The following is a 26633-nucleotide window of genomic DNA, read 5'->3' on the forward strand; positions in this document are numbered from 1 at the left end:
TCTCTCTCTCTCTCTCTCTCTCTCTCTCTCTCTCTCTCTCTCTCTTTCTCTCTCTCTCTCATTGCATTCATAATTTATCTTATTATCTTTAATCCAGTCGCTATTCGTGTCTTCGTTTTAAACTAGCGAATTACTTTCGTAGCTTGGAAGCTACGACGAGAAATAGACAAAGCGAACTCATGCGGTGTGCCAAGTTGCCCGTACTTTCCTTTATCGGTTCCCTTCCTCTTCTCCTCTTCAATCGCGGAGTCTTTGATCAATTTAAAGTTTTTCCTTAACAAGAATGTCGAGAGACACCGGTAGTTTTTGAGTTATAAACAGCTGAAAATTCATGGAATCTCACGAATTAAAAACTCCGGGAAGATACATCGCGCGGATAACGAAACTTTGATCTTTATTTAATATCGAAGAAACTTCAGGTAATCCGTAGTGAAAGGTCAGTGGGAAAGATATTAAAACTGCATATCAAAAGACGCGCTGCACAAAGGCACGGCGATGAGACGTATCTTGCGCGAGAGGAACGTGAAAGTTAATCGGAAAACGCGATTGACGAAGGAAAACGCGGTGAGTGAAGATGTGTGAGAGAGAAAAAAAGAGCAAGCCGAATATGCCTCGCACCTATAGAGCGATTTTCATTTATCGCGCATGAAGAGGCGACGACAACGATTTATCTTCAGGGCATATCCATACATAATAATTTCAGCCGTATCAATGCTGCATGGTAACTCTAATCCGTTGCTCGGAAACTATATCGTTTATAATACAGTTGGCCGATGGGCTTTCGGCGGTGCTCCCAATCAATACAACCGTAATATACTACCCTGTAGGGTTTGCATATTGTTTCCGCCGGAGTCAACTTGCGGTTGGCTGCCGCGCGCTCTTTCATTTTTAATTAAAATTCATGCAGCTCCGGCTTTCACGCTAATGATTCGCGCGGATCTTGCCGTTCGTGCTCCGCGTTTCTTCTACTTCCTTTACACTGAGGAAACAAACAATATCTAAGAAATAAAGAATATTGATTCAATGAGTATTAATAACATATTTGCTTTCATAACAAATAATATCTAAGGAAACTAACAATATTTAAGAAATAAAGAATATTGATTCAGTATTAATAATATATTTTCTTTCATATTAATATAAAATATGTTTCACAAACAAAAGAATATACAATCAAATGAGTAAAAACAGTAAACAAGAACTAGACGTGGTTATTGGTGCGAATATTTAAACTTTTATGAGAGGATAATGATTCCTGAGCAATATATGTTAGTTTTCATTGTTCGGTCATTCCTGAAAATGACGATTCCATGCGGTATGGTATTTCCGATTTTCAATTTCCGCGCGGAAATTGAAAATCGGTTAAACGAAAATATACATTTTCTTAAAACCTCAGGTTTTTATGAAAACAATTATTTATTCTCAAAATAAATAAATATGCCTTTTATTCTTTAAATATATAAATTAATTTATGAGTCTTTAAATAAATTTATCTTAAATAAAAAAACTTAGAGATTTAAGTAAATGTGTTATCAGAACTCACGAGAAAAATATTTTTTGGATGTTTTCGTTCAGTGCATGTTGTTGCGTTAACGTTGCGAAAAGAGGAAACGTTTAGTTTTCGCGAACGTATATAAATCCGCCTCAATGATTCGAGTAATTAACTGCTCCAAACTGACCGTGTAACTCCCCCAGCGTGATATTTAGTATGTATAAGCGATGTAATATTTAATAGTGCAACTAAATTATATATCATTTTCATTTCGCGCGGGTCGGAGTGCGAAAGCACAATTGTTTGCAGTGCCAAGCGTGAAGATGAAGAAATGTATTACGATTAGATGAAGAAATGCATTTTTACGACAATCAGCGCGGGCAACACGGTAGCTCGGATGACGCAAAAGATAATGGATCGACATTGAAAATGATTTTCGACAAATGGCACTACCGCGCGTTACCGAAACCCAATCGCGAGTGTTCCCGATACGACACATTAACGACTGAATCGCATTAAATTCTGATAAATTGGGCAATTTTCATTGTCCGGTCGTACTTGAAAAATAGCGATTTCCGCGCGACGTGGCGTTTCCGCGCGGAAATTGAAAATCGGTTAAACGAAATAATGAGCCGCAACGAGCTCCGGCCGGCCGTGCGTGCGGCTCTCGCGAAGAGAGCTCTATAAATAGAATCGACGCGTTGTGTGCAATTTAATTAGCAATTAATTCAGCCGAGGAAATAACGTAGCTGCAACAAGTGACGCTCGTGAGCAATTAAACTGATGTTCCCTTTGCGTCGAAGAAATAAATTCGATTATTTGACTCGTCTCCGAAAGAGAGCGACTGAGATAGCGAAAGGGACACGTTGTTTGCGCCAGTTTTGAGAATCATTGCTCCCGAGACCGATGCTTTCGATGATCATACATCGCCATCATACTTTACACTTTATACTTGACTCTTCATTTAAACATGTCCTTATTTACCCACGATATATCCTTATAACAATTCAATCTCTTCAGAGATTCGCATATGCATGTATGTTAGATACATTCGATTTCTCGTTTTCAATCCAAACATGCTCGAGAAAAATATAACGAACATTACTGTGAATAAATATTTCACGAAATTCCATAAGAGAGAAAGAAATCTCGTCGCATGATTTTGATATCACTTAAAAATTAAACCATACTTTTTAGGCTTTAACGTACTCATGTATAAAGAGTTTAAAAGAAATAGAGCTGGTCAGCTGAGAAAGTTCAGAACGTCACATTAATTTATGGCGAATTATATCAGTTTTTTTTTGTTAATAGAGAAAAGTGTTATTTAAAAGTTAAATTAATACTTTTCGAACTTTAACAAATTCATGCCTGAAGAGTTTAAAAGAAATAGAGTTATTTCGTTTCTTTAAAGATTGATGTCTGAAGCCCAAAGTGTCAAAAATTTACGCGGAATTACATCGACCCTGTTGTGCCTTAAAATAACAAATTGATGTCTGTGAGACGTGCAGAGGTCTCATCTTTCCAATGGTTTTTGTTTCAGGTCGCCACGTCTACTATGAGCGAAATGATCGACGATTGTATCGAGCGGTGCGCGCTCGATCGCTTCGAACTGACGGATGACGCACCTTGTCCGCAACACGGCGGTGGTGAAACCCTAAGAAGTCCCGTTAGGCGTAGGTCAGTTAAGCGACGTCGCATTCTCAGACGCTTTTCTGGAAACTCAGCTGTGATACACTCACCCCTTCCATCGCCGCGGCCTTGCCCCCACCACCTGCCGCGTAAACAGCTGTCGCGAGGACGGCCGCACTCAGTCGTCTGCTCGCTACCGCGTCGAGCCGCACGCAACGCTCTGCAGAAGGCGCCACTTAGCAATGAGTGTCCGACGAGCATCCGAAGGACAACGAGAGGCCATGGAGGACGCGAGGAAAAGGGTGAGTTTGATCATTGTTGTCTGCGATTTTGATAGTATTATATTTATACTCGTCGAGTCAGAGGAATGACTGTGGCCGGAAGATTGCCTGGATATAAATCGGGAGACTTGTTGCGCGACGCATTATCTCGTTCACGACGAAAGGAGGTTGTGTCGCACGTAAAATGCACGGTGCATTTGAATGTGGGCGCACTTTCCAGGCAGCACACACGTTTTAGAAACGTTTTATAAACGTTAGAACTAAACGTTTCATAACGTTTCTCATGAATAAAAATGTCCACTCAAAAAACGTTAGGTAAAACGTTATTTTTGCGAAAAAAATCGTTGAAGAAGCGTTTTATAAACGTTAGAACTAAACGTTTCATAACGTTTCTCATGAATAAAAATGTCCACTCAAAAAACGTTAGGTAAAACGTTATTTTTGCGAAAAAAATCGTTGAAGAAGCGTTTTATAAACGTTTTAAAACATTTTATAAATGTTTTAAAACGTTTTATAAACGTTTTAAAAGTTTTATAAACGTTTTATAAATAAAGTTTCAGAAAGATTCTTGTTAAAACGTTTATTGGTGCTTTAGGGTTCTGAAACTATAGATACGTTTAAGAAACGTTTCTGATACGTGTATGTGTTACCTGGGTTTCAATTCGCAAGCAAGATTCAAGAAGCGCTGAGAGAATTATAAGTAAAGGGAAACGATAAATTCGCGATCTTCCGGTGACGTGACGGCCGAATGTTATGTCGTTTTGCTGTATCTCGCGTTGACATCCGCAGTTAGTTTAAGATTATATACATACATATGCATGTGTGTATGTGGATATGCATGTACGTATGTATGCGCGTAATGTACTTGTGCACGTTGGCGGATACGAATCACAGGGAGGTACTCGGCGAGATATCTCAATGCGCTATGATGATACGTGACCCGACTTACATTAGTCTTATCGCGACGACGTTGTACCGCCTGCAAGACTCGAGTTGGTACATCAGAATCGCGCTCTGGATAACCGCGGATCCAAACTTGACGGACCCTTTCCCTCTCTCCTGCCTCCGAACGCGCGCGCGAAGTTGCAAATCAGCTTATAGTAACACCACAAAGAAGAAAACGCCGCGGCAAATTCGTAATCTTGATAGTTTGCGGGGAAATTGGGACGGCGGGATTGACTATCGCCACTCCTGGTACGTGATTGAAGATCGGCAACGCTGATCTATAAATTTCGACACGTCGCGTCATTAAATCGCATTGTTCCACCTCAGCTCGAAAGCGATAGGGAGGGAACACGAGTATGTGTGCGTGTAGCATTCATCTCGAGCAACTCGGCTCGCATCGCGCAATAGAGCCACGTGTGTGTTAAAGTTGGTAGACATTAATTTCACGAGTCTGTGTAACATCCAATACTGATCAATTTATAAATTTGCTCCTTTAAGTCACACATTGACGGAGAAATAAAATATGTTTTTCTTCGCATCCGCGCGTTGAATTGAGTGTCTGAGAGAAGAAGGAATATAAATCAATGAGAAAAGGAGAGATTTAAGCACGATCTTATACTGAGAGAGCAAATATCTAAAAAATACAAAATATTTATATACGCTGAGTACTGATAACGTATTTACCCAAATCTACATTCTTTTATTTAAACAAACTGAAAAGCTAATATTTTAAGAAAATGTATGTTTTCTTATTTGAAAAATATTTTATATTGGTACAAATAAATATATCATTAGATACACTCTGGATAAATATCTTTTATTTCTTAGATATTTTTCTCTCAGTGTGAATGATTGGCTGTGAAATTCGTTTGAAAGCGTATGCAATGATTAATGTTGCTAATTATCCTCGTTCGCATTGAGCGTCCCCTTATTAAACGTTCGGTCCTCTTGAATCGGTGTTCTTTTATTTAATCGCAAACACGAGTGTGTGTCGAGCGTTGCCGCGAGCGAGCATCGCAGAACGAACAGCGGATGCAATACTATGTATTCGAATATTTACTTTTCCAACTACGCAAGTCGCAGCATAGCGCCGCGATTATTCCCGCTGTAAAATATCGCGTTACAAAGGTGTAATAATATTTATTATTGAAACACGAATATTTTACGCGTTGTATGTAATACCGGCTAACGACGTGGATTATTTTGTAGAAATTCTCTCTTGTGTTCTACAACTATTTTTCCGGACGCTGTCTCTCGATCGCACGTGACAGAAAATAATAAATAATTTATTGTGTAAATTATTTATTATTTTAAGACGCGCAGGAACTTGTGAATATTCATTTTTCGTAGAAGAACTCTTCGTGCCTCTTTTTGCCCCGTAAATATCCGCACTCATTATGCGAGATAGAGAGTAGAGCAAATATTTATTTATTTAGAAAAAGAGAGAAGAGGGAATAATTCAGCGACAATTTTAGATTCTTTTTAAGTCGTTCGTGCTGTTATTTCATACGTAAACGTGTCCGTATTTTCGATTTTGAGGAATTATAGATTGTTCGAGGAGCGGTCGATCCCGATCGGCCCAAGTCAACAAACCACTCAAATCGATAACAATAACGGAATCACGCGTGTAATCAAGCCGTGACCCTAATTGTTTATGCCAAATCACGTGTTAACCGACCGCGTGTATTATGCTGTACGTGCCGTCGCCACAGCAACCGCAGCCTAACACAAAACAAAAAAAAGGTAGGAAAGCGTTTGGAAGCGTTAGAAACGGGAATCAAGTGTTTTCATCAAGCAGGCTTGACAGCCGTGGCCAATCCGCGTTTGCCAAGCGCCACGAATCATTCTCTTAAAAGGGAACAAGTTTAAATCGAACACAATTTCTAACAGAGTATCTTTATCGAAACCATATTCGCTCACGGATCTATTCAAGTCGCGATTAGCTCTCTTTCTTTGGTTTTGGTTTTGTTTTAAGTTCACTGCAACTCAACCGGTTCGCGATATTCTCTCAAGTCGTTCTCTCGTGTTCATGTTTCTTTCGGTTCTATCGCTTTCTACGCTTCATCTCGCGCTCACACATTGCACCGTGTGCTTACTTATTCGTTTTCGGAGCTTACTGTTCACTGTTAACCTTGCTTACCGAATTCGTTTTATATATTGTTTACTGTTAAGTGCGTCCTGCGTTTGTTTGTAAAAGCTTCCCGAGCGTTTTATCAAAACTAAGAGATACACGTTTGCGATCGCACTAGAGCCTCGTGCGAGAATCTCCGACGCTTTCGCAAAAACTAAGTCCGTCCAGTCGAGCTTAACAACCCACGCTCCGCAAATCTCCGTCGCGAATCGCTCGATTAAATTCAAACGGGTGTTTCGATGACTTTCGTTAAACAACGAGATTAATCTCTCTATCGATCTAAAAATATCTATCGTCGTTCTGTTCGGAAGCTCATTCTGCAAATAAAGACTTAAACAAAAGGGTTCGATAACAGTTAAATTCAGTGCCTCGCCCATCCTCACGCGACCTTATCGCTCGAGCTATCCGGGAAGTTCGCTCGCTGTCAATATTCACGGCATATCAGTGCGCGAACATAGATTCTGACAAGAATAAAAATTAAGTAAAATATAGGGAGTTGTATAAAAAGTTGTAAATTAATAGGAGTATGAATTTTTTGTTATGCATGTCTATATCGATAATATTTTGCTATAAAAAATTAGATTTTATTGTGAATATTATCATCACTGTATCTACTCCAATTCTTTTACAGGACAGAATTGAAATAGACACAGATGAACATGATCTATTCATACATAACCTAATTTTCAACCTAATTTTTTATATCAAGATATTGTTAATAGACGTGCATAATAAAAATTGGTTCCCTTATTACAAATTTGTCACAATTCCCCAAATTTAACCTAATTTTTACTGCTGTCAGGTAAAATTCTGTGTAATTCTTTAATTCACGACACTTAAATTCGCGGCGAAGCGTACGTCGTGAGTGGGATTTATTCCCGCGCGGCGATGAAAGCAGGTGGAGAACTATTAGCATATCTGAGTTCGACGGGCGACAAGAACACGAAGGTGGGATGGGAGAAAAACGGCAATTTCCTAGATAGAAGAATTTATGTGGACACCAGGTTGACCCGTTCGTTCTTACGGAGGGTGAGCTACGCAAAGTATCTGAAGCCTAGGCGCGTAAATACACGTGATGGTCGCACTATACCAGCTCGTACGTTAAATCACACAATGTACCCGTTTAAAAATGGACTTCTCCCTTTATTATTATTGTTCATTAAATTCCATCTCGATTACCCAGTCGGCTAAAGCAATTTTGCGATGATATGCGCAGAACGAAAAAGTATGATGTTAACCTCACCGTAAAAACTCGACAAAGCTTGTCGCGATTAACTACATAATGCGACTTTCAACTCGGAGATTTCCTGTCGTGGAAACCTCGATGCTCATTTTGCATAGAATTGAGTGCAGAGAAGAGACATAAAATGAAACACAATGACGTAATTCTATTTTCGAAAAATCTCATTGTGCGAAATTGTTGCTAAGGAAATACCCAAATGCGCAACTAAAATGAAATAACTGGACTGATTTCTAACAGATACGGTTGTCACGGCGAATAAAATAACCAAAACATAAGTATCATCGTGAATTAAACGCTCATTTTCTCCCTTTGTATTTTTAACGTATTACAAGTATAAATAACAGCCGGCTCGTTAATTCCGTTAACTCTATGAATATTACGCGTCGCTTTCAAATTCAACACGACCATTGACAAACAATACCCAAATATTTTCTATAATTGCGATCGCGCAGAACGAGCGCGGTATTTTGTGCCCGTGATGTGAATTGCATTTTCCGCTATTAACTTTTCATTTGACGACAGGCAGTGCGCGGACGGTATTCAATACATCGCGATAGAGAGACAAGCATTGAAAATGCTTGTCTTCCTTTGTGTTTTTATTTCTATAACAACATAATGATATTTGAATGTAACGTAAAATGTCCCGCCCGATTCTCTTGTTGGTAATATCGCGTTTAATGTCATGTTGCCCAGTTCAAATTCAGAAGCGAAATTTGCATAGCCATAAGCTCAATATACATATAATATACATTGTTTCATAATTACACAGAGTCGTATTAATAGAACATTAATCATGACCATTCATCTACACACTAGTGTCTTATAAACTATATATTTCATGCAAAATAACTATCCTATAATTTTCTATAATCCGAAAATAGAAATACAGAAACACATTTGAGATTAATAACGATACGCTGCCGTTTCCCCCCGGACGTGTCGTGCAATCGGTGATTAATACTTTTACCTTATTTTTACCTTTACGCGTCTGTTTCGCATGAACGCTTAAGCACGCGCTCACGAATTGGGATTTGCATCCAAGCGAGCGGTTTGTTTAATCTGAATTAAGTTTCCGAACGGAAACGCGACGGCACTCGGTTCCCCCCGAAAACGAAAACTAGGTTTCCGCCACGAGATATCCACCAGCTCGCAGGAACTTTCAGCGACGGTGGCCGTAAGTAGAATACGGAAGAGAGAACGAAACTCTGCGTTCCCTTTCCCATCAGCGCGTGTAGTCGAAATTCGCGGGACGACGATCTTTGCATTCGATTTACACACACGGGAGCGACCGGTGTCTTATTATTCTCGCGCGAAATTGCGCGGGCGACCGTCCATGTATTCCGCGATGCCGATTCACTCGTTCATTCACCGGCGGGCAGACTCGCAAAAACGCTCTTCTCCGCCGCCGCATTATTAGACCGGCTAATGGAGTTTGAGGTTCGACTATGACTACTGGGTGACTGCGGCTAGCGTTTGGAAATCCGATAATGTCGGTGTAATAAAGGCATTGGACAGTAGCACAAGAGAGAGAGAGAGAGAGAGAGAAAAGCTTCATTTATTACGCGCTCAAATCGCTTTATGCATTGACAGAAAAATTATATTAAAATCAACCAATGTTTTTTTGATGGGTACCATTAATATATTTACTTAAATCTACATTCTTTTTATTTAAAAATTCAAAAATATTGTTTACCTGATTTAAATAAACAATATTTGGTTTAAATAAAGAGAATATAGATTTAAGTAAATATGTTAATGGCATCCATAAAGGAAATATTTGTTGATTTTAATATAATTTTTCTCTCAGTGTGCAAAATATTACATACAATTGAATAATTGAATAATAAAATTACAAGTACAAAATTTGAGGATATTCCATATAACATACAGAAGTATCATGTCAATGCTGTTGACATACGTGCAATTTGAAGATATAGCTATGCCGAGTGTCTAGAAAGTAAGCCAAACATTACGAAGTATAATCGAAGTATAACCAAGAGAGAGAAAGATCGTGTGAATGCTGCAGATATTATATAATTAAAATTTCACTTCCACTAAATAATATCGTCATTTTATTGAACGATCATTTTATATCCTTCGTACGGTCCTTACAGTGACGGATGGAAAAACTTTCCTCCCGCAAAATCGATTTTGGTTACGCTCGAGGTAAACAATTTGTTGTTGCTATGACGAAGGCCGCGCGCGGCAGCTCTCAGCCGATAAACCTATATCAAGCGGATATAATGTTACGTCAATCTCTAAAATCTGGAGATGATTTTAATTAGATGTCAGGGGAAGAACGCACACGCATAAAATATCATATTTCATCCTGTAACAGGAAGTAAATAGCCGACGGGGGAGGGGGAGAGCTCATAAACGTTACAGCGCAGTGTAATAACATACACTATATATTGTTTTTTTTTAATTAACTACGTGTGTAACATTCGAAATTTGAATCCTGCGAATTACAGAATCGAGTACGAAGAAAGAGAACGTGTTTTCACGCTGCTAACAGCAACCTGTAATGTTTCGCACGGGAGCATATGACTTTTCGCACGGAAACTTTTGGTTTCAATTAACACCGCGCAAAAAGCACCCTCGCCGGCGGATACGAAGAGTCGGCCGAAACTTTTCTCGGTGTGATCTCGAAACGCGTACGTGGCGTGAATACCGCGGATCCGTCGAAACAGCCGAAGAAATCGGAAGATATTGTGTTCCTCCTGTCGGTGTCGGAAAAATTCGATCAATTAATTGACGCTAAGTCGATCATGAAGGATATCATCAGAGAGGATATCTTTCAGCTCGGAAAGGAGCAAATCCGCGAGAAGCGACACGCTCCGCCACGTTTATTCGTTAGACGCGTGCATCATTTTATTAACTTCGGCACGGACCTATCTCGCCATCTGACAAGCATGTGCAGTATGGCGATGATGAAACTACCCCGGTGGTAGTCGACGGGGAATCCCGCAGGCGGAGACACCTACTGTTCCGTCATGAATTCCTCGCTTCGTGACAAATACCCGCTACGACCCGGATTTGAAGCGGGAACTCGGGGCCATTTCGTATATATACCGCGTTGCTTTCTCTTTTTATCTTTTTTTTTTCTTGTTCTTTTTACCATCGTAACCGCGGCGATCTGTTACGACTCTGCGACAGCTAAAAAGTGCGCTCTTTCTTTTTTTCTTCCATCTGGCCTTATCAACTATATCTTCCTGCGAATTTCGGGTCGTGCCAATTGTATCGCGCCGTCACCGGATCTCGAAGCATCCCTTGTTCGATCCTTGCTGTAGGATTCTCTGCGTTTTACATCGGCTATATGCTTCAGAATTCTAAGAATTCGCTCTTCGAGCGCATTTCGTGCCGGGAGCGATTATCCTCGCGAGCTTTCGATAATAAGAATAACTAAAAAGACGGACGAAGTCCAGTGAAAGCATTTGCGAGCGGATATGATTGAAATTAAAAATTCTCCCGTGCGGCCAAGTAATCCCTTAGGGGCGTCTCTTTTTCTCTTTTAATTCGAAACGATTCGTCTCATCTAGAAAATAACTTTGCAATTATTTTCATTACTAGCTGAGGGAAAAATATCTAAAAAACAAGAAAGTGTAAATTTGTTTGAAAGATATACATTATTATATAGTATACAACTAAATTTTTTTTATATTAGCACTAAATGTATATTATTGTTTCTCTCAGCGTAGTGAATATTAATCTTTCTTAAACACACATTAATATATTATACATTAATAAACATTAATCAAATTTATCCACAATGTGCACGTTGTTCATAAAACTCTATTCTTCAAACAAGGAGCAACAAAATTTTTCTCCACGCATTAAAATGTATATTTATATATTACTACACACACATTATAAAATATAATATTATTATTATTACTGTATTGAAATGTAAATATATAATAAGATATATAACAATACATAACAATACATAAATGTATGTACATAAATTATATTGTTTCATATTAATATATAATGACCAAGAGAATTTATTAACTGTCCTAATCATAAATAATTTATTTTCATGATAAGTTAATCACTGGAACATGTTCGGTCGAATATATATTAGCCTCGCGTTATAGAATTGTCATAAACTGCACGGAATTCAACGCGTTTTTCACTGAACATCGAAATTACAATATCGCGGATATTTTTCGCTGTACGTCAGCATCGAACATGATACGACATTCACTCGCACGAATTCGAAAATGTATAGTTGCCCCAATAAGAAGTGTACGGTGATAAATTCAGGTCGTAACCTGCACGACTGGATCTCCAGCAACGTTTCAAACTAACTCCCTCTGACGCGTATGGCAAGATATCTTGTTCCTACGAAAGAGAAAAGATATCCCTCAGATAATTTGACGACGTATAAACCACTTCGAGTTCGCCGCGGCGAGAAGCAGAAATATAAACGCGAACGCGCGCGCGCGACTTGATTACCGCGAGAAGAGACGCGTTTCTAAAGGCTCATCTACAATAGGCGGAGCCAGCTTGCCGTAAGTTGGTGTAAGAAGTAAGAATAATCAATTTTGCTTACGCCTATATTCTTAGCTTCCTTACACTGGAAGTATTTCTCTCACTTAAAGGCCTTAATAACTATGTAATTATGAGGGCGCATTACACGCGGCGAAAATGCTTCTGGGGAATGCGCCTCGCGAAAGATTCTAAACAATGAACCTAACGAGCGTGAACTTTTGATATGAAGTTTAACTCCTTGAGCGGAAATGACGAGCTCCGCTCTTTGTGAGCTCTTCGTGTGCCAAACTGGACTTTGACTAGCTACGCTCGTCTCAACAACTTTCAAGGTACTAGAAATGTAAACATACACATACATTTCCACGCTTTAATATTTCCACGCGAGAATCCCTGAAATTAATGGTTATTTAAAAAATTATCTGGGAGATATAAAAATTTCAATAACGCAATTTTTGTAAGTAAAGTCACTTCCAAAATTTCTCTTTTTTCACGTAAATCGATCCCACTCGTAATTCTGTGTGTAAAAGTGCCGATGCAAGATCATCGGGAAATAAACATTTTCCGAGATACTTCGTACTTTATGCTGATGTTTCTTCGACATAAAGTATGAAATATCACATATCAACGATCTCACCTTAATACTCTTATGCATAGGATATTGTGAAGAATCGATCAGTGATATTAATCGTCATTTAAAAGTGCACCAATGCATCTGCAAAATGCAAAATGAAACTGTTCCTGCGTATTACCCGTGTATATGCGAGGAGATTTGGGAATTCATAGTGCGTCGTGGAAAATAGTGCAACTTGTCCTCGCGTACTTTACACCGCTTTAACTCACATAGGGGACTGCGAGCACAGCTAACGGTTCTTGATAAATTAATTACAGTTTATACCGAGGCAACCTCATTTTCCTCCGCGGCGGCAACTTCGGTCAAACTTGAATTACGAAATGCAGTAGCTGCCACTGAAATGAAATTGAAATACATTCGCGATCGCGATCCATCTTCATCATTAGCAAAATTAATGGTAAACCGGAAATACGCGTGTATGTGCGTGCGTGCGTGCGTACATGTGTGGCTGTATGCCTGTACTGTGTTGACGCAATCGTAAATTCGTGTTTGCATAATGTTTATGCAATAAATGAAAATGATTAGCATAATCTTCTTTATCCCCGGCATGTCGACCGGTTAATGTCGCGTTACGCTGCACCAATCGCGATCACTTCACACAAGAGTACCGAATGGCACGAATGACGCAGTAACTGAATTGGAAAAGCCGTGGTCGATTTACTCGCCGACAAAAAGATCGACCGTGTCATTTTTCCGCGTCATTTGCTGTTCGACTTTAAATATATCTTTTGATGCGTCGTATCACGCGCGCGCGCGTTTGTAGCACCGTTGCGTCTGAGCTTTCTGATTACCTCGCTGCAACGTGATCAAAAGCGCCATTGAGCGAGAGTACAATTCCCGTCGGCAAGATCTCGCGAACGGGAACGATATTCCGATGAAGTGTGTCGGGCGCGAGAAGAAAAAATAACGACCAATGAGACGCGATTAATAGATGTTACGGGCGAAAAGCGCCGGCGGGCGCTCCGCTAAAATTTCCTATCGATATTTCGCACGTGCGATGAATCGCCGCTACCTCTGTCGCCGACGCGTCGTTAATGGAACAATAATACACGCTCTGTGTGTATGTGTGTATGTGTGTGTATTACGAAATACATGCGATAAAATTACAGCAATAATTAATGTACGCGTACCACCCATCGATTGGTGTTATGCGTTGAAAATTATATTCTCGCGAGTTTTACGTCACCGCGGCCATAATGCGTAATCTATCGGGCATAGATTTGCGCATAATTCATAGGGTAACAAATTATGGCCGATAATACGAATGCGACACTCCATGTTTTCGTGAGAATGCATACGTAACAATGAATCGTCCCAATATCGCGCAAATTGTCCTAAACGGTTTCCCATATACGCACTCGCCTCCCTTCTCTGCTCGGCCTCTTTGAATATCTCCCATCGAAAATTACTGCTCTCGACATTTATCCAAACTCCACTGACACGGTAGATATTTTAACGCGTTACATTGTGCACGAGATACGTAAATGAGATACGCACGAGTAGCGTAAATAGGCCAAATTTTAATAACAACACTCCAAGATCAGACAAACCTGGTATCGATGGTTCTATAGTTTAAATATTAGAGGATATCACTGGTCGACATGGCCTTAGTTAGTAATTTAGATGTGAACTTTGAGTAATTAAGTTAGTTTCTCTATAATTGAGCGTTCAACTACGATTACATTAGTCGCGTGTTTCTGATAAAAGATTCAATAGTTAATTAAAACTTCTTGAAAGGAACAAGAACATATACGCTCACAATTTCATTTTCATTATCTATATTTTATCTGTGAGCTTATTCTTTTGGACTAATATTCGAAAGAATATTTAAAAGATTAATTTCCGACAAGTGTTATCGCGTCTCTTTTTTTGTTGCATGATTTAACTTCATTGTGCAATGTCTGGGAATAGTTGTCCAGTAGATGGTATCATATCTATCATACCACGAGATAAAAAACATTTTGTATTTGTGTTGAAATCGATCAGCGTAGAAAATTTTGTATTAAATTGTTAACATAATCGTGTATGAATTTAGCATATTTTCGTTATATTGCGTTATTTTTATTCTTCTGCGTTGAGAGTTTCATCATTTTCCAGTGTTAAAATAATGCAATTTATAACACGTGTATTTCTAGTGATATTTTATACGTAAAATATACAGGCACACACACAGAGAGAGAAAAAGAGAGAGAAGTTGTGCTATTTTTTAATGTATTTGCTTTGTATTAAATTAATACCAAAATTAGAGTGGATAAATTGGGACGTGTGAAAAAAATATGTAAAATTTAATACCAAATTTTTTGCAATGTATCAACAAATTTCATGTCATATATATTTTCCGAACGGACGATGCATCAGCATTGGAGCCAACGTCCTACGTGCATGTTCGCGACGCTGAAACGGTGTTAAGCGCGATATTTGACGATCACCTCGGAATAATTCTCGCGAGTCAGATCGATCTGCCACCGAGGCGACGAACGGGCGTACGCGCTCGCGTTCGGTATGACAAGTGTCAACGTTTCGTTTCGCAGGGACGCGCTATCGCGGGAGCGCAGCTAGGAATCGTCAAGCACGCTGAGTTTACGATCGACGTCATTCGTGCGAGCGACGCGCTAGAAAAATAATAGTCCGCGATTTGACTGATTTATCACACGGTCGTGAGCGCGAACCAACATTGTTGGCGATCGCGACGATGCGGCATCACATAGAGAGATATCACATAGACATCGATGTGACATCATATAGAGAGATTTATTGATAATCAGCATTTAAAAATAAATGCTTATAATAACTTTCCATTCCTTAATTCGAAGCAATCCTTCATATCGAAGAGCGAAAAGTCGCGCGTTTAATTATTGATTAGGAAAAGTGTGAATCGGGTTGTATATATTTAATGTATCTTTAAAATGGGGTAGAGAGAGAATGAGCTGACAGCAATATATAAAAAACATGATATTTTAACGGGAACATCATGATAATGCTTCAGTAATTATTTTTTTATTGCGTGTCGCATTTTTCGAGAAGAGTAGAGAAAGATACACATTTTGAAGAAATTATATTGAGTGGTACAACATGAAATGCAAATTTTTCGTCCTCGTTGTACAGCGCAATTTGTCTCTTTCTCTGTTCAAGTAGAAATTAAAAAAAACATCTATTGTCCTACATTTTGTAAATCCAATATTTTCAAGATGCAGAGACATTTAACAAGACAATAAACTGTAGACAATCAATTAGAAGTTGAATTAAAGCAAACATAAAGCAGCCGATTTGCCAACCCATCCCTTCCTCTCTCTTTCTCTCTTTCGCTGCTCGAGTTTTAAGTTTTTATCCGACGATACTAACGGACGTTAGACTTTCCTCGTTACAACTACGTAATTAACTTCTTCTCAGCGTGGCGCCAGAGCGAGGAGGCGTTAAGCGAATGAGAACGCATCGATGGACAGCGTTTGCACGGGCTCTCTCTCTGCCGTATCAATAATTTACGCGGGCGTTTAGTGCCGCCAATTTCACTTAATTAAAGAGTGTATCCCATTACGCGCCGGTATATCGTCGAGGCATAAGCTATCGACGAGCAGATACTCTCATTAACTAAAGTAACGAATCCAACGTCGAGATATTTGCCGCGCCATCTGTCGCGATAGCAATATTAATAATCTTATTGAAATGCAACGGTCGGGACGTGCCAAGGGAATAAACGTGCAGATTAACCCTTTGCTCCCGTGTCATTTGTGCTCGTGTACTTACGTATCGGAATTCCATATGCGTGCGCACCGCTCTAAATTCAAACAACCGTTTGATAAACTTGAAATTGACTTTCTCTTCGAGAGAATCCCGGGAGAGATCGTTGTTATGTTTGTTATGTTTTCTTTGAAATATCGTGGCATTCTGTATTAAATGTCCCGTTGATTCAATATCCAGCTGAAATTCGGGAAAAATAGCGATCGTTTCCATCGATACAAACCATGAAATTTGATCATACGATTCCATTTCGTTGAAATTAGCATGGCAATGTGAAGCGCGAAATATTCCATTCGTAGAGCAACACTGCGTACTTCGCAAACATTCACTCTGATAGTTTTACATAAAGAAAAAGCTTGATCGGATCAAGTAATTTTTGATGAAATACGAACAAGTTAGAAAATCCGACTGAAATTGTCAGAAGTCTGCCTAAGCCGGCCACAGAAATCTTGATTCCGGATTATTTATATCTTACCAGAAATTGGTTAATTCGACCGAACTTCTCTTTCCGTGTACTCATAGTTTTATCTAAAAAGTTACAGCTGAACGTTCTTCATAAACTAAACAGTCGGAATTAACGAATATGTCGATTAATGCATCTTCATTTCTACCTAATTCTGAGGCGCGCCGTTAAATTTCGAGTGGCAATGTCGCAGAAGATCGAAAGGATTGCAACGTTTTGACGAAGCTTCATCTATTTTCATGCGCCGACGCACCTTTCATTAAGTACAAACGTATAATTATTTTGTAGAGCGTACGCTCCGTCAGAGCGCGCGTTAATCAGAATTTAGGAAAACTCTAGGGGCGCGCGCATACTACACTACGTGTGCATCTTCGGACGTGCGCCAGCAAAGCCATAACTTTTCGCAATAAGGGACGTTACGGCTGTCATAACGGCGAAACTGCGCGATCGGTGCACTGAATCAGCCGTGCGGTATGACGAAACTGGGGAACGCGCGGCAACTCGACGACGTCAAAGACAGAGCGGGAAGTTTCTAACGAATGTCGCAATAATGACACGGGATTTACGAGTTTGCCTTTGGTGCTGCTGCGCCCGACTTTTCCTCCCTCAAACTTTCGCTGGTTCAGCTCGAACGGCTAATTAGAAATCGGTCATGTACGCGCCGGCTGGATTCCTTTATTCCACTAAATGTGTAAAGGAAAAAAGGATCAGATCGAAGATAAAGTCTTTTTCTTCTCTCAAGCTTGCTGTTACATTTTGTTGCAAGGACACGTTCCCTTAGATATATGCGAAAGAAGACTCGTCGTAAGGCAACTCTTGCGAATCGAGTTAAATAATCCAACTCGATTTTTACTTCATTTGACTCGCGACTGCGATTTGTGTAACAAAACTTGCCTAGCCTTGGGGTTTAGTTTTTCTTTTACCCAATTTTTTTTAACCGTTGAAAATTCACGTCGCCGCTCTACGGGGTGACCTCGCAGAAAGAGTTCAACATTAATCCCCCGAGTTCTGCGACAATCACTTTGCCGAACTGAGAAAAACTGGTTTTGACGTTGCCTCGATCGTTCGCATAGCTACGCGGGATCCGCGCTTGGTAAAAGTTATACTCGAATTACGTGGAATGACTTCCAAAGACGCGCGAACCACGACTGGCTCTGACAACGTCGTTATCGGTAATAATTCCAATTTACCGGTGCCATTTCGCCCGCTCGATATCGATCGAAAGAGAGGAAAGCTCTTCCAACCCTCCCACCCAAGTCACCCTCGCGCAACCCCCGCTGCCAGAAGTCGTTTTAAATTGAAAAGCCGGAGTGCGGGGCCCAAAAGACAAAGAAGCGAGCGGCGCTCTCGGGTACCGCCGATTTGCGGATCCGACCTTCCATTAGCGAAATAGCATTTTCTCCTTCGATCGTTCCCGACGGGTCGCTCGGTCAGTCACCACCTTCGGGGCAGCCCGCTTGTCCGACCGTCCCCGGTCGCGTTTGTCTTTTACTTATTTCGCGTGATTTCCCGTTTAAATATCAGACGCGGAAACGCAACGTCGGATATGTAATCCGTTCCCGACAACACGACGGTAAGCTACGGCTGTGCCATCTCTTTTAGCGCGTCGGCGGTTTGTTATTTTACAGCGGTCGTGGCCGCGCGGGAGCGTAATGACTTCTCAAGAATTTCAAGCGGTACTTCACCGTCGACCCACCGATCATCCAGCGTGAAATGAAGCGCGAATTTCTGCGAGGTGAATGTCGCAAACGAGACGTTGAGAATCAGCGCGGGTCGACCAAGCTGCGAACATTACGCCGGTTTCAAGTGCGACTAGAAGATCAGCTTTTCTCTTAAATTGAATAATCCACAGAATAGCATTCCGCGAAGAATTGCGAATCCAAAGGGGCAAGAATTACGGATCGCGAAGTCTTCGTCTTCCCTTCTCATTTCCAACAAATTTCACGTGTCTTTCTACATATCACGTTTTTTGTCAAAGAAAGTAGAAAAATCCCGAAGGGTGTTGTTCCATTTTCGACGAAGTTAATACGGAGAATACACGAAGAGATTATTGTAGTAAAAATTACAATATAATTTTGGTCCGGGAATAAATTGACGCTATGATGAAAATTATAATAAGACATAGTAAAAGTGACCATGAACATAGTAAAAATTACCATAAATATTCTAAAAATTTGCATGTTTATTATATTAGAAGATTTTCCCGTTTACGTCACGAACGAACGTTTACTGATTTATTGATTATGTTGTGCATCTTTCGGAAACGTATCGTTAAATTAAACTATGTAATCGGAAACTTGATCCCGCGTGCATCACGTTATATTGTGATCATTTCCTTTAAATGCTGTTACGCGAGTTTCATTGTCACTTTAACCCCAAATTGATAGACAGACAACTTTTAATTATCGTAATCCACCCCCAGTTTCCTTTGTTAATCTATGGATATAACAGCAATAATAATTCAAATAATATCAATTGTCGTTATGTGATGATATTAATGCAAAGCCGAGCAGCAGCGCTATTCAAATTCAAAGAGTTAATTAAATGATATTATAGAGTCCGACGGGAGCGGTTAACGTTGTCTTACTAATCGCGAGCGTAAACGTTGTGTAAACCTACAGAAATCTTTCATACAATCGCGGGATATCGTCCAACAATTTCAAGATACTACAAATCACCGAATACACTTGTGCTCTGCTTTCGTGTGACGAGCGCATCGAAATCTGTGCCAACGTTGCACACAATGAAAATCCCCTGATTTACAACCGATTCTTTCTTGAGAGAGATTTCTCGAAAAGCGCAATTTCCTCCCTCCTCTCCCTCCTTTTACGATACTTTGACTTTCAAAATTAAAACGATTTAAACGATTTCGCATAATTAGATTTTACATTACGATTATTACCTCGATTGAAGTTGAAATTAAATGGCTACAAAAAAGAAGCGCTTCAATAGCTTCGTTATTCAACCTGAAAAAAGCTCTCCATGTTTGATTTCTTCCCTTTCAAAATCAACGTTCCGGTTTAAAAAAACGTCATATTCTTTTTTTCTAGAAAATCAATTCCAAATTGATAATGTTTGTTCGTGAAAGTGAATATCTCTGTAAATCCTCGGTAAAGGGTCTCTGTAAACTCTGAAAAGAATATGTTATTATGACACTCTTAACCGTGTTAATATTCGCTTATATAAAAATATAGTGGCAGAAAAATATGCTACACCAGTGAAATCTGGTTGACGCACTATGCTATTCTTTTAACCGTTTGCGTGCCAGAAAACACGCCGGTGCCTCTTCATGTGAAGTCGGCTCCAGAGCATGTAATCACTGACGTTGTCCAATGCGGCATCGGCCATATCGCGTGCATAAACCTCTTAATTACTTTTTTTTTTATTTCGGTACGAATTTTTATTTAGACTTTAGTCGCTGGTTTATATCTGCCGTATCGCCTAAAGCCGACTCGTCGTGACAGATCGAAGAATATCGACGAAAATTAGTTCTCTACCGCGTTGCCCTTATTCCCCTGGAAGATTTTCAACGATCTCTCGTCTCTTGTTTCATGATACGATTCGTTGTCAACTGTTATTTAAAGTTTTTGAAAGTGTTCCTCTCAGTTATCGCGCGATAATCGCTCGCGAGAGTATCAGCAATGGAGCCGGGCCGTCTCGCGCGGCACTTTCGCCACACATTCTTGTGATTCCGTTTCCTGGCACGCAAACAGTTAAAAGAGTCACCTGCTGACATCGCGGCGCGCGTGAGAGCGCTTTTAAATTCCGCTCACCTAACTCCACTTAGGCTGACAGGGGTGCTCGAAGTCTCTCATGTCATCGCGACGGATCCGTGAATGAAGGTCAGCATGAATTTCGTGAGTTCGTGAGTTCACATCGTGCTTGCAGACGCGAAAAATCTCCGGATAGTTTTGAAGCACCGTTCGGGAAAAGTTCACGGTACACTCGATGCTCAAACACACTCACACGATCCCGGACTCAGTTTTACGTCATTGAAACATACAGCGTCTCATAGCTAGCACGATCGACTCGGGACACCCCGACGAATCATGACGTCGCGCCGAACAAGACAACCGCAACTGGAGCGCGAGGAATCGCAAAGTTTCACGGGACTTCCGCACCGACGATGACGACGATCTCCCTTCGCATCTTGACCGGTTCAGCTTAGTTTCGGCGTTCAATGAAACGATCTCTCGCTCGCGTACTACCGATCGCAGTATTCAGTCGTGGCTTTCCTTCGATTTCCAGCGCATCCTTCGCGACTTGGTTTCCACACCAGAATCTCGACGATTACCGGTTACCGATTACGCGCACTCTGTTCCCTGATTACCGATCTCTCCGACACGATCGTCTCACTTCGTCATCGCAGTCGTCATCATCGTCGTCGTCGTCGTCGTCGTCGTCGTCGTCGTCGTCGTCGTCGTCCTCCTCGTCGTCGTCGTCATCGTCATCGTCGTCATCGTCGTCATCGTTCAGCGCGTGCACTCGAACACGCGCCTCTCGCACCTCCGGGTGGACCTCGATTTCAATCGCCGATTTTGTTCGCGACAGAGAAACACCCACTCCGAAACCGTGCGCGCCGAGGATCGGGCGGTGACTGAAAGCGTCGCGCGGTCTCGCGCCCTGTATTTCTGTCTTCCTCTATCTAGGTCTCTCTCCCTCCCTCTCTCTCTCTCTTTCTGTCACCCTCTCACCCACCCGCCCTCACACCCTCTCGTCCTCTCGCTCTCTCACACTCTCTCTCCCTCTCTCGCTCTCCTTCACCCTTTCCCCACTCTTGCTCGTGCTCTGCCTCTCACTCTTGCGAGACTCCACTCTCTTCATGGTACACGCTCTCTCCATCTCTCTCGTTCGCACCAGCAGGATAAGGAGGAACGTTCCTCCTCTCGCAGCTTCCCTCTGTCCGCTATTTCACCCCCGCATGTTCAACCCTATTCACTTCCTCTCGCCTTCTCCCTCTTTCTCTCGCTTCATCCATCCTACCTCTCCCCCTGCTCTGTTTCTTTCTCTCTTTCTCGCTCATTTCTTCTTCATTTACCGTCCTCGTCAGCCTCGCGCGCGTCGTCCACTCCCTTTCATCTCGCGAAATAATTCCGTACTCGTCTGTGTTTCTCCCCTTTGCTCGTATGGTGTCTCGCACGCACGTATCCACCCTCTCGCGCGACCCCGTCTCACCCCGTTCGCGTTCGGTGCACGCGCGAGCATCCAACGCAGAGTGCCACGCCTACCCCTTCTGTGTACGTGCCATTGATACGAGAGAGAAACTTAGCCTAGGCCCGAGAGCTTCCGCGCGCGACTCTCTGGACTTTTTTTCGTCCGGCGTGCTCTCCGCGAGCTGCGTTTTGATTTTGCACAGGCGATGTCGCCGATTTAACTCATCAACGCGGAGAATCTTCCTCGCAAGCGAGCCGCACGAAACTTGATTTTCGTAGTCATATTCATGGCTATAGAACATCAGTTAGAGTTGGTACTCGAAAGTTGAGGATTCCAGGTTAAGGGCTGAGAACGAAGAGCCGGAAGACGAAGGCTGAAAACTAAGGTTTGAGGGTCAAGAGTTGAGAGTTTACAGTTCAAAGTTTAGAATCTACACGGAGCGCGGAACTGGGAATTCAGCATTTGTACACCTGCGGAATTATAATCGTGATTATTATATTTGAATTCATATGCCAACAACTGTTTGTCAGCCGCAATTATCCCAATTCTTTAAAATATTATTTTTCCACTTCGAGTGTTCTTACTTTTCACTCTTCACACTGGCCGTATAATTCTCACGACTATTTGTCATCTCCTACGTCGCCGTTTTTCCAAATTTATGCATATAACTTGAGGCGAAGCGAGTTATCGCTTTTTCGAGTGTGGCGAATTCTTTCGCACTCATTCCAGGTGTATAAATGCGTAACCAATACGAATAAATCTTGAAATATTTGGGACGCTTACCATTAAATTGCATTCTCGTATGCATGAAATCCGGCATAAATGAATAAAGATCAATACATAGCCTTGGGGAATATTATCTGGCGAAATGTAACTGTTAAATGTAACTGCGTCATTTGCATTCAAACAGACGTCAGGCTTGTAATATCGTCACATTCATCGATAAATTGCGTTTCGTATTATATGCATTCGAAATAAAACAATTTTCCCAAAAGCAATATACAATCGAATTTATATCGATGTGTGTAACATGTAATCTTCAATTTTTCGACCACGCCCAACGTAATTTTGACTTCAAATTATGTCTGTCTTGTGGTTCCAGAGAAAAGAGTGACTGTCGGCGCCAATGCCTACGATACACACCATCCGCTTGAACGTGGGAGGGCGCATAAATCAGACGCGGGTGTCTGCGTAGGGCAAAGCCGCGTGCCAACTATGGCCCACTGCGAGCGATGACGTAACACGGCCCTTCGAGGGATGCGACTGCAGCTGAGCAACATCTCAATGGTGCAGTCTTGAGTTAAGGTAGGTCAATGCGCGACTGGGTGAGGTACGTGTTGGGGTCGTAATGGAGCACGCTTCCCCGTCCGGCTTCCCGTCGTTTTTGTCACGAATCGCGGACAATCGGAGATCTATAACGCTTCCCGCACTTTATTCCAGATACTCATATTGATCGTATATTTTCGTCAGCAATAGTATCATTTTAATGATAATATAGATAGGACAATGTGTGTATGTGTGTACGTAGTTTCTCTAAAATTTTTAGAAGAAATGAAAAAAAATTCTAAAAAAATCTTTCAATTTAATTTTCTTTTTGTACTGTCCGTCAGTATTATTTAATATTTTCATCGTGTTTTGCTCGTACCATCGCTTTTTCCGCCAACGTTTGCATAAATAATGCGTAAAAAATATTAAGGAAGATCATTCATAATAATATTATAAATATTCCGTGTGATCGAATAAAACTCGCTTGCTCTTTTCTTTTTAGAAAATTTCTCTAATGAAATTAAAACGTTATATTACAATAATCCCTTTATAACTTTTGTGTTCCACTGCAAATAATAAATTCGCGGTAATATCTCAAGGTAGACACACGATGCTGCGGAGCAAGTAGTAAAAGCAGAAATTCACTGGACGTACTGATCGACCGCATACACGTTGCACGTAAAGGCAAACGCGCAAAACATAACCGAACTCGTTTGATCGTTTTGACGAAGTTATCAAAAGCAATTACAGTTTAATTTTAATTTCTTTATTACATTAATGTCCGTGCGTAAATAATTTGAAAAATCCAAATGGAACTGATGTCACATCAGCTAATTGTCGTTTAACTTCATCCATTATTACAAGCATAATTAATGTATTTACCGCGCTAATTTGCTTATACCGCGCCAAGTGACTGAACACGCTGCGCTTTCTTTAACGTTGTATTGTTCGCTCGCGAACAAGCCGATATGATTGTGCACAACTTAGCTTCTGTTTTCGTGTATCACGCGCTATCAAGTGCCGGTGCTGGTACCGTCCATGGAACACAGGGTTTGTCGTATCCACTGTGTCCCTCTATCGGACGAGCATGCTCCTCGAGGACGTTATAATTACGACTATTTTGGAAATCCGTGTCGAGATAACCGAGCGGACTTGCCGCAACAAGGCTGTGCTCGCGCGTAACCGTACTTGTACCTCGGAGTAGAGTCGCTTATCTCTCGTTCCAACTATCAATGCTATCATTACAAACACTGTGTACAGAACATTGTGTTACGCGACTCCCTTGATATGTGTAATCGGTAATGATAATTCAGCTTTATGTAATATTGTACAATGCTTCATGTCAACATTATTGCGACAACATGGCCGCCAAAAGAACCAGTGCTGGACATTAATCCATGAAAATTTCCTTTGACTGAAATAATCTACGCAAGTCAATACTCAAATTTAATTAATCGTCATGTATAACATTATGAATAATTTATTTCTCAGATTGTTTGATTATTGATTGATTAATTATTAATTAATTAAGTTAATATGATCGATTATATGCTAATTAATTATATTAATTGAAAAATTTGTAATTTTATATATAACGGTTGAGGGAGAGAGAGCTTGATTCTGATTATTGATCTGCGGATTATTTTGGTCAAAGAAAATTTAAATCGATTAGTGCCCAACACTGAAAGGAATATACAATTTGTTTTTTAAGCAAAAACACTTGACAGAAATTTATTATTACTCAATTTCTTTGTTTCTCGTCCTGATTTACACTGATAGATTCGTCTCTCGTAAAATTATCACTATTACAGTCGGCAAATAAGACGCGGAGCATTATTATTTACCGTAAGCGGTAATGTCTCATTCCAACATGCCTCGTATAATTTAGAATTTATCGTCCTGCCGCATGATTCCACGCATTCCACGAGGTAACATAGTTCATGTTACGAAGTTAATCTTCCAATATGATTGCACACCTGAAATTTATTCGCAGACTATCGAATCGATACTCCATCTCGTGTCTGCGATTTACGTCTTATAATTATTATTCCTCCGCGGTTTCTCTGCGGAATTTCTCCTATTGATCGTCGGATCTGTGCCGTCAATTCGATTCAGCTGCAATTCTTACATTCGTATCGGCAATGGAGAGTAAAATTTCGAACGAAAAACACACGCGAGAATTCCCTCCTACGACATTGCCGACATGATCTCACGCGACATCGACTCGCAATGCCCCGCGAAGGCGAGAAGCTCAGACTTCTCATCGAGAAAGTGTAACTTCCGAGTGATCTTTTGTCGAAAGTTGCCCATCGCAATTTCGTGACCGCTAGGGCCTCGCGACTTTCAAACTGGACGTCTGTCGAGAATCACACATCGGATCTGGAGTTTGCACCGCAAGTTTTCCTCTTCCGAGGCCGAGGATCGCGGCCTCAGAGCGAAAACGCGCATACCGGCGAGCTGGCTGGCGCGCACGGGTGGTGCGTTTCGAGATTAACGCTTCGCAAATCGCGCGCCACCGAGCGAACGCTTCGCGTCGCGACTATGCAAAGTATTTTCAATTTCCACGTACGTACACGCGGCTATGGGCCGCGGTCGCGGGGGCATGCGCCTCTTTTCATGCCTACTTTCTTTCTGTGCCGCGATGCGACACGATGCAGAACGGAGGGGGAGAGAGAGAGAGAGGAGAGAGGTTTTCCGGATCGGCGCACTCCCGCTTGCGTTCTCCCGTGACGCTTTATTACGCCGCAGACACCGTGAAGAATAAATGCTTGGCGTGCCGTCGCTCGCACACCGCGAGAGACCGACGATGCGCGTCTCTTCTATAGGGCGTATCACCAGGGGTGGCCGGAAATTGGCGCGCTCTGTCTCGCGATGAGTGTCTCAGGGCGAATTTACGCTTTCGCCGCTGGTAAAATTCGCGAAGGGGCGCCCGACGCATAATCGCGCAGGAAATTATTCATACGCATTGCGAGCGCAACCGTCTAATCACCGGTTGCGATTACGGGGATGATGTTCGGCGACAACGCACAGACTCCACGAATAGTTCGTGTGACGATTGACATACGTGTCGTTGCGTCAAAAATTCACCGCCATGAGATAGAAGAGCCGGTTGCCGGGCATGTTTCTACACGGAGAGAATTTTATGGTAAAAATTACTGTAGGATTT

General features: G+C 41.3%; 1 protein-coding gene and 1 long non-coding RNA gene across 2 annotated transcripts in view; one reads left to right on the forward strand and one right to left on the reverse strand.

Moving 5' to 3' along the window:
• Positions 1 to 21631, reverse strand: part of LOC116845622 — a 74786-nt gene extending 53155 nt beyond the window's left edge. The window contains exon 1 of the long non-coding RNA XR_004378287.1: positions 20821 to 21631. This is a non-coding gene — a long non-coding RNA (uncharacterized LOC116845622). The remainder of the gene's footprint in view (positions 1 to 20820) is intronic.
• LOC116845618 overlaps positions 1 to 26633 on the forward strand; it is a 78062-nt gene that overhangs the window by 47937 nt on the left and 3492 nt on the right. The window contains exons 3-4 of the mRNA XM_032818534.1: positions 3033 to 3423; positions 23304 to 23506. Of these exons, the coding sequence (XP_032674425.1) occupies positions 3033 to 3423; positions 23304 to 23437 (525 nt within the window). The 3' untranslated portion in view covers positions 23438 to 23506. The remainder of the gene's footprint in view (positions 1 to 3032; positions 3424 to 23303; positions 23507 to 26633) is intronic.

Source organism: Odontomachus brunneus, unplaced genomic scaffold (genome assembly GCF_010583005.1).
Source record: "Odontomachus brunneus isolate Ranch 3 - 2012 unplaced genomic scaffold, Obru_v1 Obru_scaffold_054, whole genome shotgun sequence".
NCBI lineage: Eukaryota > Metazoa > Arthropoda > Insecta > Hymenoptera > Formicidae > Odontomachus > Odontomachus brunneus.